Source organism: Furipterus horrens, unplaced genomic scaffold (genome assembly GCF_987537825.1).
Source record: "Furipterus horrens unplaced genomic scaffold, mFurHor1.1.pri manual_scaffold_11, whole genome shotgun sequence".
In the NCBI taxonomy this organism is placed as follows: domain Eukaryota; kingdom Metazoa; phylum Chordata; class Mammalia; order Chiroptera; family Furipteridae; genus Furipterus; species Furipterus horrens.
This window is the reverse complement of record NW_028327181.1, coordinates 26,739,753-26,754,542: the sequence shown is the minus strand read 5'-3', so window position 1 is coordinate 26,754,542 and position 14,790 is coordinate 26,739,753. Positions and strand designations below refer to the sequence as shown.

Below are 14,790 nucleotides of genomic sequence, written 5' to 3'. Positions count from 1 at the left end.
ACACTAAAATCCTCAACAAAATATTAGCAAACCAAATACAGCAATGCATCAACTAGATCATACATCATGATCAAGTGGGATTTATTCTGGGAATGCAAGACTGATACAACATTCACAAATCAATAAATGTGATTCACCACATAAACAAAATGAAGGATAAAATCCACATGATCAAATCAATAGATGCAGAAAAAGCTTTTGATAAAATCCTGCACCTATTTATGATCAAAACTCTCAGCAATGTGGGAATAGAGGGAACATTCTGAAATATAATAAAGGCTATATATGAGAAACCCACTGCCAGCATCACACTCAGCAGGCAATACTATAAGCACTCTCCTTAAGATCAAGAATAAGACAGTAATGTCCACTTTTACCTCTCTTATTCAACATAGTACTCGAAGTCCTAGCCACAGCAATCACACAAGAAGAAATAAAAGGCATGCAAATTGGAAAGGAAGAGGTAAAACTGTCTTTATTTGCAGATGCCATGGTACTGTACATAGAGAACCCCAAAGATTCCACCAAGAAACTACTAGAACTGATGAATAAATTCAGCAAAGTAACAGGATACAAAATTAATATTCAGAAATCAGTTGCATTTTTATATGCCAATAAGGAATTAACAGAAAGGGAAATTAAGAAAATAATCCCATTTACAATTGTTTCAAAAAGAATAAAATGCTTAGGAATAAACCTAACCAAGGATGTAAAAGACTTGTACCTGGAAAATTATGACACTGAAGAAAGAAACTGAAGAATATGCATGGATAGGAAGAATTAGCATCATTAAAATGTCAACACTACCCAAAGCAATCTATAGATTCAAAGCAATCCCTATCAAGATTCCAATGATGTATTTCACAGAACCAGAACAAATACTTCAAAAATTTATATGTAACCACAAAAGGCCCTGCATAGCAACAAAGATCCTGAAAAGAAGGACAAATCTGGAGGAATCATGCTACCTAATATCTAACTATAGTACAAGGTCATAGGAATCAAAACAGCCTGGAACTGGCCTGAAAACAGACACATAGGGGGCCCAGAAATAAACCCACACCTCTATAATAAATTAATATTCAACAGAGGAAGAAAGCACATACAATGGGCCAAAGATAGTTTATTCAATAAATGTTGGGAAAATTGGACAGATATGTGCAGAAAAATGAAACTAGACCACTTTCTTACATCACAAACAAGAATAAATTCAAAATGGGTTGAAGACTTAAATGTTAGACCCGAAACCATAAAAATACTAGAAGAAAACATAGGCAACAAAATCTTGGATATTGCTCATAGAAATCTTTTATCAGATATATTTCCCCCACTAAAGGAAAGAAAATAAAAAATAAATAAACAAATGGGACTACATCAAACTAAAAAGTTTTTACACAATGAAGGAAAACATCAACAAAATAAAAAAGCAACCCACAGAGTGGAAGAACATGTCTGCCAAAAAATCTGATAAGGGGTCAATATCTAAAATTTATAAAGTACTTCTGAAACTCAATACCAAAATAAAAACAAAAAAACAAACAATCCAATTTAAAAATGGGCAAAGGACCTGAATAAGCACTTCTCCAAAGAGGACATACAGATGGCCAATAGACATATGAAGAGATGCTCAATGTCACTGATCACCAGAGAAATGCGAATTAAAACCACAGTGAGCTACCATCTCACACCTGTTAGAATGGCCATCATCAATAAATCAATACACAGCTTCTGGCAAGGATGTGGAGAAGGAGAACGCTTTTGCACGGTTGGTGGGAATGCTGATTGGTGCAGCCACTGTAGAACGCAGTGTGGAAATACCTCAAGAAATTAAAAATAGACCTGCCTTTGATGAAGCAATCTCACTTCTGGGAATATATCTGAAGGAACCCAAAACATCTAATTCAAAAGAACATAAGCACCCCTATGTTCATCTCAGCGTTATTTACAATCACCAAGATATGGAAGCAGCCCAAGTGTCTATCAGTAGATGAGTGGAAAGAACAGCTATAGGACATTTACACAGTGGAATTCTACTCAGCTGCAAAAAAGAAAAACAGTTACCTTTTGCAACAGTATGGACAGACCTGGAGAACAGACAAATAGCATATGCTTTCACTCATATGTGGACTCTAATGAACAGATTGAACTAACAAGTAAAACAGAGACAGATTTGTAGATGAAGAGCAGATGACAGCTAGTTGGGGAGGGGGCTGGAGGGAGGGGTGGAGGGATTGATCAAAAAGGCAAAAGGACTCATGGGCATGGACAACAGTGTGGTGATTGCTGGGGGGAGGGGGTGTAAGACGAGTGAATGGTAATGGAGAAAATACAATGAAGATTAAATATTAAAAGTGTTTGAAAAAGTAAGTGGATGCTCAAAGGGCCAATGGATCTGACTCAGACACCCTGGCTGCCAGCAAGAACGACACCTACTGCCTCACAGCCACAGACAAGCTCCAGTGCAAAGAGCTAGTGGGACAGAAGGCGCATTTGATAGTAAGGAGAAAGGCACAATCCCAGGCCTTTAGCAGCTTGCATGATACTATAAAAATGCATTACCTTCCTTCTGTGTGGGTTTATTTATATATAAAGCTGACTGCATATACATAAAATACATATACTCATGGGCAGAATATCAGTTTAGTTTTTTTTTTTCTTGCTGCTGCTATTGTGTGCATGTGTGTGTTTAATGATCACAATGTCATTTTGAAAACTTAATATGCCTAACTTTCATCCCAACAGCATTCTGTTCAGGGTTAAATAGCAACTTCAACAAAATTCAGATAGTCAGCTTCTGCTGGGGGAATTAGGCTTGATGTTCAGTACAATAAATGATCCCAAGATAAATACATACACTTTTTAATCCTGGATGGTGATGTATCCTCCTTCCAATACAGAAACAGGGCAGTCTGGCTCTATTTAGTTTGTCTGATTGCTTTTAAGAGGGGGGACAGTCTGGCTCTGAAAAACTATGGTCCTCTATTCATTAAAGTGTCAATAATGCTGAGGCCGGGCATATTGACAGCAGATTAGTCTGGGCTGAGCCTAGGTACAAGACCAGTGCCTTTTTTAACCCAGCTTGTCTCTAGATCAATACACCCATCAGCATTCGAAAATTAGCCCGAGATGAGATTCCAATACTTGAGGTGGTGTGTCATGCTAGGAGGGCACCTAGCCAACTCACAGACGGAAACACCTAGCTGGGGATTAGACATTTTTCATTAGCTTGGACATGAGTGAAAACTGATGTCGCCCCCATCCCCTCGCCTCCTCCCACCTCCCCATCCCCACACAGCTTTCTTTCTCTGAGCCTGTGTGAGGCCTCTGAGCCATGATTCCAGCCATTGGATTCCATAAGCATTTACTAAATGTTCACTGTGCATGAGGCAATCACTCGGTGCTCAGGGCAGGAGGGTGTGGGCTTAAAAAAAATAACAAAAATGTGGTCTTTGTTTTCAAGGAGGCTTCAAAAACCTTCACTATTGCTTCTATTTTCCAGTTCCATAACAGTCCTGCTTCCTAAAACAAATGTCTGTAATAGTCGTGTCCCAGTGTCTTTGTTAATACTTGATATTCTGCTCTCAACAATAGGTATGTGTAATGGGGGGAGGGGCTTGGAAAATGGTTTCAGATGCACCACCTGATGTAGGTTGTGAATGAGGCCGCCGCAGCGTTCAGGGAAACCCCTCCCAGAAGGTCATTCTCCAGCATTTCTGGCCAACTATCCACAATAAAAAAAAAAATGTATTTTACATTAAAAACTTTCAGTGACACAAAATTTTATGTAACAATACCTACTTTGCTGTTTATAATACACTCTGATACCTTCTACGCCATTCTATTTCCTTCAAAAAGTGCTATTTGCACTCAGCAGTTTGAAAACTATTCATTTAGACAACAAATAAAAGAGCAAGCCATCATAATTTCCTTTTGGAAATACAGAATAAGAAAAAAATTAGCCCAGACCTGCATGGCTCAGTGAGTTGGGTGTCATCCTAAAAAGCTAAAGGTCACCTGTTTGATTCACGGTCAGGGCACGTGCCTGGGTTGTGGGCTCAGTCCCTGGTCGGGGTGCCTATGAGAGGCAGCCCATAGATGTTTCTTTCTCACATCAATGTTTCCCTCCCTCTCTCCCTCCCTCCCTTCCCCTCTCTCTAAAAATAAATAAGAAAAGTATTTTTAAAAAAAAGAAAAAAGAAAACAACTTAGTGTGACCACACTGTCACAACAGGAGTGGCTCCAGCGTCCACCGGCATCATCCCTGACCAGAGCCAGTGTGCCCACATTCTGCTCACTGCAGTGGAGTCTTCTCCGCCTCACGGGTCAGCCCCTGGCTCTTCATGTTCATATCTACGATCCCAGCTGCGCTCCCTCCTGCTGTCTAGCAGCTAGCTTCCCCCCCTTCTCCCAGCCTGGTCACCTCTGCCTTCTCCAGCCACCTTCCTGCCCTTGTCTTTCTAACCAAGGCCACATTGAGAAGAAAGGGCAGCTGAAGAAGCCTCTGAAAGAGAAGCTTATTGCCCAAACCAACCATTTAGCTGGATGAAGGGAACTGGGGAGCAGACTGGGAAAGAAACAGCGGCAGAGGAGGCAGCCACACTACTCAGCAGCTTATGTGTCTGAGATAATAAAGCAAGGCATTTAGTCCACTGTAAAAGCTGTCTTAAAAAGTTAAAAAATAACAACAGTAGCCCAGGCCAGGTGGCTTGATTAGTTGGAGCATCATCCCATACACCAAAAAGAGGTTGCAGGTTCGATCCCCAGTCAGGACTCATAGCTAGGTTGCAGGTTCTATTCCTGGTCAGGGTGTATATGTGGGGCAACCAATCAATATCTCTCTCTCTCTCTCTCTCTCTCTCTCTCTCTCTCTCAAATAAATTAAAAAAAAATATCCTCTAGTGAGAATAAAAAAAAAATAACAGTATTTTTTAAATAGCTAACACTTAACATCTCTATGTTGCGGGGTCTCTTCTAAGCCTTTTACATTTTAGTCCATGTAGAATGCAATCCTTACCACGACTCCTCATAACACTGACTCCATTTTATGGAAGGAAGCCCTGAGGCTCAGTTAGTAACTTCATCAAAGCCTCCCAGCCAAAAAGCAGCTGCATCTGATTCTGAGTTCTCACTCCCTAGTTAGGAATTTGCCCACATGATTATGTGTTGTGTGAATGACCCAGGGCCAGTTCTGTTTCATGGAGAAGGTGAGCACCCTTCCCAGGGCCTGGGAAACACAGAGAGAACCCAATTGAGAGAGATGCAAAAAGAGAACAGATATGCAGTTCTCACAAGCTGCGGCTGATACCAAAATATGGAGACATAGGCAGCAGAGGGGTGATGTGGTATCAGAACCCCAGGGAAGGGAGGCAAGGGGAGATGAAGCAAGTGGGAAATGCTACAGGTGCTGTGAAGGATGCAGCCCAGCAGGTTATCAGAACAACTGTGTCTGGCTCTGCTTTCTCTGAAGGCTGCGTGAGGGCATGGCGGGTGTATAATGCCACACCTAAAATGCTAGTCCGAAAAGAAAGCAAGCTTAGAATTGGAACATTAAAAAAAAAAAAAAAAAATCTAGAGGAGAGACAAGCCAAGGAAAGCAATAATTAGATGATAATTTTCTGAGAAAATATATTATTGGAACAACAACAACAAAAAAAAAAAAAGACCCGTAGTCCTATTCATTGGGAACATTATTTGGAAATTGAGCGTCTGATGGCAAAATGACAATTAACAAGTTGTCCTGGCTGAATGGGACAAACAGAACTCATTTCTGTTGAGGATCACAGAACAAGCGTTCAGCGCAGGCGCTCTCAGCTGCCACTCGGATGGCCCAGCCCAGCACCGCCTACCTTGCACGATGAGGTGGACCCGGGAGGTCTTGGGGTGGTTATCCGTCTGCACGGAGCAGGTGTACGGGCCCTCGTCATACACGTCCACGTTTTGGATCTCGATGCTGTACTGGGTTTGGGTGTAGCTCAGGAGAACCACACGCGGGTCCAGACACCACTTGTCGTTCCCGGCGTACAGGATCGTGCTGCGGTTTAGCCAGGCCACCCGGGTGACCCGGTTGTCAATCGTGCACCTGGAGGGAAGGCCAGATGAGTAAGTCAGAGACAGTGGGAGCCATCAGAGTGGGGTCTGTGGCAAGGAGGAGCTTTTATGCCTTGTTTTCAATCCCCGCCCCCAGTATATACACATACATTTCCTTTGTTTGATTTGTCATGGATAGCGTTTTCTGGAATTTGGCGGCAGAAGTCTTATGGGATTACATCCTTAGAGCATTGGATATCTCAGACTTCTGGGTCCTGAGCAATTCAATGCTTCTGAAACCAGCTGAGGGCAGGGTTACTGCAATAGTCCTAACCGTTCAGAGTTACGGCCCAGAGGCATCTTCCATACCGGATGGGTGGGCCCTTCCAGCACGACCAGCCTCCTTTTGCCCAAGGACATCCATGATGTGGATGGTGGTAACCCCTTAGATTACTTTCCAGGTGTTTTAGATGTCTTAAGTCATTAAATACTTCCAACAATCCAAGAGGAAGGTTCCACTAGTAAAAGAAATTACAGCACAGAGAAACTAAACATTTTCCCGAGTCACACAGATAATGTGAGCTAGATCAGATACCCAGATTTTCGCTACTAAACATTCTTTTCCTTATCTCAGAATAGCGAATTCTGACAGAAGGCTTCTGAAGTCAAAACTAAATATGCACCACTGCCATTGCCACTTATCTTCATTATATTCAAGGGCAGAAATGTTCAATTATCGTGAGACTAAACGCATTTTCCAAAATCTCAAAACTGGTCGCACATGTAAAAATAGATGTCCTTTCTTTTACTTTTGCATCTAGAGTTCTGAAAATGTGGACGCTCCCTTCTCTTTTCCTACCCTTTGAAATTCCCCAGTGACTATCACCCAGCCCTCATCACATCTATCTGTCTGCATTCATTTTCTTCTCTTGTGACATGAGGTATGTTCTATGGCCTTAAGCGACATTCACACACACCGTGTCCTGACCCCACCTATAATTCTGGAAATAGCAGTGTAGCACCGTGTGTATAATGGTGCCTCAACTTTATATATTCTTTTGCAGTGTAAAAAGCATGTAAACATGAACACTGTCTCATTAGATTCTTGCCATAACCCTGTGACATAGATGGTCTTACCCACTCTCTCCTCTACAGATCAGGACTGCGGGGGTGGAATGGTCTGGCAACTGGCCCCAGGGTAAAGAGCTTGGAAGTGAAGTCAGGCCTCTCAGCCAGACAGTCTAACTCCAGCTCGCGTGTGCTCCGCGGGATGCCAAGGTGGCCTTTTCAGTGGGGAGGGACAATGGCTTTCACCGAATTCTCAAAAGGGTCTGTGACCATAAAAAGCTTCAGAGCTGCTGCTGAGCATGCCAGCTCCCCTAGGTGGTCCCTCTCGAGATGCGATATCCTGTACTGCGCATCCTTCGTGCGTGCACTTCTGTAAATGTCACCCGATCACGGCGGGGCCTCCGGGCGCAGGTGGGAAGCCTCCCTGAGAGCGCCTGCGGAGAAAACTGCTCGGCCAGAAACGCCTGGGCTCGGGGGTCCAGCGGCTGCTGAACTGCTCGCTGTGGTTTCAGAGCAAAGCAGGGGGAAGGCGCTGGAAGACCTGACCAGGAAACGAGCGGGGAGTGTTCTGTAAGTGGGCATGAACTGCTTGCAGCAGACTCACGTGAGGAGTTTGTTACGGATTCGCTTTTCCTACTGACTCAGAATCTTCGGGAACCCCCGAAACATGAATTCCTAATGTATCCCAGTTAAGTCACATACACACCGAAGTTTGAAAAACACTGGTGTAGAGCGATGTATCCCCATAACCAGCTACCTGATTTGTGGGGCTTGGTGCCAAATGAAAACGCGGAGCCTTTTGGTTGAGAATTAGTAATGATTTGAGGATAGTGATGGCAGGGCATTTAACCGCGGTGGGGGGCTTCCGAGTGCAGGACCCTGTGTGAATAAAGACACATCCTTAATGGATCTCAGACTTCACTGCGCTTATGAATCTCCTTGGGAAATTACTGATACGCACATTCTGATTGGGTAGGTCTGGGGAGGGGCCTGAGAGTCTGCAGTTTCAGTAATCCCCCAGGTGATATGCCTGCTGATGGTTCCTTTAGTAGCACAAAGCGAGAGGTGAATCGTATGCACGTTAGGGTTTCAGAAGCACTGAGTAAGGACCTAACTCTATAAAAGGGTAGTCAGCACCCCATCAGATCAGCATCAATGGGAAGCTTGTTAGAAAGGCAGAATTTCAGGCCTCACTGCAGAAGTAATGAACTGGAACAGCATTTTAATAAGATGCCTAGGTAACCAGATGTACACGAAGTTTAGCCTGGTCTGCGGTATACTTCAATACTGCCTTTTGGCTTTGCTGACAATACTCAGAATACACTCTGAAAGTGAACAGAGGCAGAGAAGCCCAGCCAGGCCAACAGAGGAAGCACCTGATGTGCAGCTTCCCACGCCTTCCCCATAGATCTGATGTTCTCCTCTGGGGCTGCCACACCTGAAAGTGGGTTTGGAACCACAAGGGTTTGAAATCTCTTAAAAACGAAACCCTCCCCCACTTGCTTTGCTAGTAATGTACCTGGGATGTTATTTGTATTAATAACCTTAAAGGTGTTCCCTCCCCTTAATTGTGCTTGGATTCAAGCAGAGAAATTAGTGAAACTCATACTCATGGCTAATGTTTATTGAACGCATACTACCATCTGTTTGGTATCGAGCAAACTTATGATCTCCAAAAATCGTTTGGGTTCACTTATCATTGCAAATTTAGAAATGGATTCACCGAGGCTAGGAAATACCCACATTGATTAAGATCACACCAATATTAAGCCGCAGAACCAAGATTCAGAACAAGGTGTGCTATTGTTTTGATTTTTTCCCGAAAATTCGGTGGTCTTCAATGTTCTTATCAGCACTCCCAAAAGCTCTATAATATTTAAATTCAACGTCTGTCGGAATCACCAGGAAGCCCGGATGAATACAGATTGCTGGCCTTGACCTGGTCTGGTGACCACACTTTAAAAACCATTAATTTAAAAATATAGTTTCTGGTAAAATGAGAGCAGCAGAGTGAGTGGGCGTAAGGAAATGACTCTTGTTTGACACAGCTTTCCGTTACTTTACAGGAGAGAACTTTCTGGTAACCAGTACGCTCTGGGAGGCAGAACCCTAGTTCTTTTTCCCTCCGACAGCTGAACGTTTGCCCAGATACCAGGTGAATGGCCGCAGTGCAGGAAGGGCTGATCACCGACCTCTCGCTTGCTTGAATCGCTGTTTCAGACATCCGTGATGGGGGCATCACACAGCCTCTTGCTGCATACAGGGTTGTCCTGGGCATCCTGTGAGTGTCTAATTACTGGGAACTGGCTGGTATGGAAGCAGCATCACCACACTGCACCGCCCTTACAGAGCCAAAGATGCTCATTTGCAAATACACGAATGCTCCAAACGCAGCCGATTCTGAGCACAGCATGCGGACCCTGTGATACACTACGCTGAAACATTGGCATAGCTTCAGCTGTGGTTTGGGCACATCCAAGGTCATGTTTAGATGTCCAGACTGTCACTGCTGGAGATCAGTCTTGCCGAGTCTCCACGGAATGAACGCTGGCTTCTGCAGAGATGGATCACAAAGGGAACTTGGCCGCCAGCTCCTGTCACCTCCTCATACCTGCCCTCATCTATCTGTCTCATTTATCGAGTCTCCACAACAATACAGAGGAGATAATTCTCCCAGGTTTTTTTTTTAAAAAGAAGCAGAATGAGCATAATTGCTCTCTCAGCCAGCTTTGGTTGGTGGCGAGTCGGTAAAAGATGGGGGTGGGAATTCAGTCACCAGGCTCCTTATATACAGACACTGCCCTTAACACAGTTCTACAAAATAATTCCTGAAACACACCATCTCATCTCCCTCAGGACAGTGATTAACGGGGAGTAAAGAAGGTTGCAAACTCAGCTCTCCCTGACTAACCCAGGGCAGTGCAACGGGAGGTGGCCACCTGTCATCAGGGAACTGGTCACAGCTCAGCATGAGGCAGCCAGGGAGAGAAATGGTGAGGGAGGGAGGGCTGCAAGTGCCCTGCCCAAACCTTGAAAGCCTCTCACCTTTCCCCTACCATCTTGACATATACTAAGCTTGCACCCATGCTCCCTCTCTGCCCAACCTGCCACACAGGCAAAAACAAACAAGAGAAACCACCATTGCACACTCAGGGCTCTGGATTTTGACCTGGTACCCCCAACGACCACACTTGAAGCATCTCTCTACTCAGGAAGCCTCCATGCTCCAGCCTCAGTGCTGCCCTCCAGGAAGTGGCCCTTGGCCTTCTGTATTTATGCCAGTGGCCCTGCCCTCTCACCAAGCCTGCAGCCCAGCCCTGCCCCCGGGTACACCCACACCCAGGGACAGTCCATGGCCTCACCTATGCTAATCCTGGAAGGATCTCCTTACCATTTCACTGCTGAGCCACAATGCCCTTCTCAGTCTGTGTGTCTGTCTGCACTCTGTTCCTTTTCTTGGAGAAGTTTCTTCTTCAAGAGAATAGGCCTGTTCTATTTGAACAGATTATCAAAGATGCCCAGCCTGCATGGATCAGCAATGCACTTCCTTTGATGACATAAAACGTCATGTGTAACTGACCAGTGAGGACCAGCCACGCGTGCCCATGCTGGACCCTGCATCTGAGTCTGGCACATGGCAGAGAGCTGCCACGCCTGCCATTGTCTGCAGCTACACTGACTGTGCCCAGGCTGGAAATGCAGCTCTCTATGCCCTTAGTCTCTGGCTGGTGACTAGTGGCTTCATTACACCTGCTGTGTTTATACACAGAGGGACAGCAAACAACGGGCAAGCAAGCCCAGGGCGAGCACTACAGAGACAAAGCCAGGAGAGTGTGGACTTGGGGCCTCAAGCCACTTTGGGTTTGGGAGGAGATGAGAGAGAGAGAGGGAGAAAGGGAGAGAGAGGACATGTGCTGGGAATTGGAAGAAACAAAAATAAACAAACAAACAAACAAAAAACTAGAGCCAAAGTATAAGTATGCGTGGACTCTTCTGAAGACAACGAATGTGTTGAAATAAAGAGAAGGGCTACTGAAGAAAGAGGGAAAAATCCCAGCTTGGTCTTTCTTAATCACACCTGCCTGAAGGGCTGAGGACTATAATGGATCCAGGCAGTGGGTAATCCAGCCATTCCTTCTATCAAATGGCCCTTTAACTGCTGTCGAAAAGCAACACATCTCGAGCCAGGCTTGAGACTGCAGTGAAATGAGTGCGTCTGCCCGTAACAGCACCTGGTCCCAATCTCCTGTGATCACCCAGACACGTTCCAACTGCCCCTAAGCTTGGTTCCTCTGAGTGTTTGGCTTGTGCCCAGCCCTCCTCTCAAGCTTCCCAGAGAAACATTACCAAGTGGATGGCTCAGAAATACCAACACCAGCTCCTGGGGTTGGCAGGTGCCTCTTCCAGATCTGCTTCTGCGGGAAACCAACAAATGGGCAAACCAGGCTGCTTGGTCACCGGCCTGCTGAAAACTCAGACATCACTGCCCCTTAGCTCTTTAGTGGGGGAGAAGCCTTCACTAGTGGGGGGCGCTCATTTTGATCCTCCTGGAATCTAAAATCGTCTCAATAGTTATAAAATTGCTTTGGGTGATATATAGACAAGAACACGGAACTCACACTCTGGCCAGGCTGATCGTGCCTGGGACTCTCAAGAGAGGTGAAGGGCCCAGGCAGCTGTGCGCAGGCTGCACTGGGGGCCCACACAGCTGGAGGGGCTGGAGTCTGAGGAGGGCAGGGCGGAGGAAAGAGAGCAGGCTCTGCAGTCAGCCTGCTGGACTCAAGTCCCAGTGCCTCACTTCCAGTGGCCTCTCCACGAGCCCTCTCCCCTCACTGAGGCTTATTTAATGCATCTGTGATGAAAATAACCTGTCTTCCTGTTTGGGGTTAATGAGGAGATTATATGGACCCATTCATGCAACTATGTTGCTTCGTATGTACTAGACACCCAGCCAACAATATGATTATGCAATCTATTGTACATACTGCTGTCTCATCTTAGGTGGGTGCATGCATTACGTCACTGACTAGATGCTAAGTCCTTAGAAGGCAAGGGCCTGGCTTTGTTGTCCTTCTGTGCTCCCATGCAACACTGTATCAAGTACAAAGTGAGCGTTCAGTAAATAACTGTCAACTGATTAACCCTTGATTAAAATCCCCCCTTTCACAAAACCCTGAGAAGTAAATGGCCACGGGCTGGCGTGTAATGAAGGCCCAGGTCGTGTGAAGATACCTGTTCTGCACATCCCTGCGACCTGAATTTACAAACACAAGTGCACACATCTCTCTCCCCTCCTCGTGGGAATCAGAGAAATGGAGTCTCCCCTTCATGTCTCTACTGCCTTAGTAATGACACAAAGGCTTGGCTTTGTGGCCATCTGAGCAGAGTTCTCCATATACATACCTGCCCATGTGTCCTTCCTGTCTGAGTCCAAGTTGCATAATTGAAAAACAGACTCTGCTGAGTTAGGTGGGCCATGACTTTGCTAAAATGAATAGCACAGTTATTTTGATCTGCCCAAGTGACAAAAACCCAATACTAATTCAAATGCTGAAGGAGGCTGGGGACTGCTCAATAGGTCACATCACATTCGTCACCATAGCTCCCATGGACATTTCTTTATTCAATAACTGTGTGTCACATCCATGTGGTGAGGAAGGACTTTAAACTCAGAATGATCTGGGCAAAGAGGCCTCTTGATTGTGACCTATGACCTCAGACAAAATCAATAGAGCCTTTTTGTTTTCCCTGGGTGACCAACGCCAGGTCACCTGGAGGCTTTTCTTTCCATTTTTTTCCCCTAACATATTAAACATCATCCAAACAGAGATGAGGGTCTCTTGAACCCCTTTGTAGAGACCAACATTTCCTAGGGGAGAGAGCCCAGAAGCGCTGAGAGAGAGCTCAGTGGAAATTCACCTGCCATTTGACCTTGGGATCCATCGGATGACTGCCCTCCCGACACCGCCTCAGGCCAGACATGTATCTGGTCTATAGAACCACTGCTCACCATGACCTGTGCACTCTGCTCAGTTTGAGGATTCAGGGACTCACTTTACTTGGAATGCTCTTCCTTACTGTTTGTTAGACAGATTTCTACTTCCCTATCAAGGGCAGTTTTAAATATTATTTTGTATCTCAAGTACATCTTTCCTGCAAACATTTTTAAGCCTGCATGAATGTTCTGTGGACATACGTCCACCCTGGGGTGTAGGGACAGCAGCTCGTTCACACTCCGTCCTCTTGTGACGGGCGGCACTTTGGCAGGGCAGGAAGTGCATAGTGCAACGTGCTTCTGAACTCCAAGGACTGTTGGTTACTCCCAGGGCGATTGGGGTCTTATGAGACTCTAGGTGCCCTTTAGGTTGCAAGGAGCTTGCTAAGTAAAAGAGGGAAGGGCAGGGCATCCCAGGCAAGGGAAGCACATGAGCAAATCACCACGGAGCTGTGAACAAGTCCTGGTGTGTTTGCGGAAGGATGGGAATCGGGCCCCTGAACAAGGCTTTGCTAAAGGAGGAGTCACAAGAGATGACACCCGTGAGTGAGTACACCCTGTATACCCCATGATTCACTACAGACTGACCAGAGCAGTGTGGGAGTCACACCACCAGGCTGCCCAGACCTCCAGCCTCCAGCTGGGTCCAGTAGATAGGACTGGATAGGGCAGGATGGGACGCAGTAGCGAAGGGGCGGGAGATGAGGCGGAGGAAGAAGGGGAGGGTCTGCCACAGGCTGTCTATGTCCCTCTGTCAGAGATCACAGCTGCTGGCCTGGGGCCCTCTCCACACAGCCCTCTATCTCCGGTGGGAGCTGAGACCTCCTCCCTTTACCCCTTCACACCTAGAGGTGTTAGTAATGCCCTCCTGTACTAGCCCCGGCCCTGACTCCCCTCCGCGGGTTTCCTTCATTTTGGCTGCATCTTTGTACATATGCATTTTATTAAACTCTCTTCTAATTACCCAACTGAACATACCCTCCAGGAACCCTGACAATTCCAGGTAGTGCAGTATGCCACGTAAAAGAAGGTTTACTTCATCCTGAACACAAGAAGGACCAGAGAACCAAAATGAAGAACTTAGCAACGGCTACCTCAAAAAAATCATGGATGGTTATAAAAGGCACAAAAGCTTGGCTCTTTCTTCCTTGGGGGAAGGGGAGGGGCCTCCTGCCTGGCAGGGGTGGGCTATGAAGAAAAAATGGGATTCCAGAAAATGAATCTGTTTGCAATCTCTTTTTCTCCTCTTCTTTGTCTCTGATTCTGTCCTCACCAGCTGGACCGTGTACAGCCCAGACCTGAAATGGGGCTTCATCTTGGAGAAGTTAGATCCAGCCAGGCAGGACATTAGTGTGTGTGTGTGTGTGTGTGTGTGTGTGTGTGTGTGTGTGTGTGTGTATGTGTGTGTGTGTGTTGGGGTGGTGGTGCTACTAATTGTTGTCTGATCCAGACATTTATAATTACACTTGGAAAAGTGGGACTCACTTGGATAAACCTGCACAGACAGTACACAATAGGCAGGTTGTGTCACTGTTGAAAGGATGCTGGAAGCTCCGCCCAGGCCAGGCCCTTGACTGGAAAGGAAAGCCGCAGCAGGCTGGCAGCCGTGTGCACAGTGCAAGCCTCAAGTGAGGTCAGCGCGAGTGTCACTCCTGTCCCCATCTCTGGGGCCAGTGCCAACTTCAACACCTTGTTGCAAA

The 14,790-nt window shown here is 45.9% G+C and overlaps 1 protein-coding gene across 6 annotated transcripts in view; it reads right to left on the bottom strand.

Moving 5' to 3' along the window:
- The window catches only part of NTM (neurotrimin), a 941,188-nt gene that overhangs the window by 184,450 nt on the left and 741,948 nt on the right, over positions 1–14,790 (bottom strand). For all 6 annotated transcript variants that reach the window (XM_090291030.1, XM_090291029.1, XM_090291032.1 and 3 more), the window contains exon 3: positions 5,847–6,079. In XM_090291030.1, the coding sequence (XP_090147156.1) occupies positions 5,847–6,079 (233 nt within the window). The remainder of the gene's footprint in view (positions 1–5,846; positions 6,080–14,790) is intronic.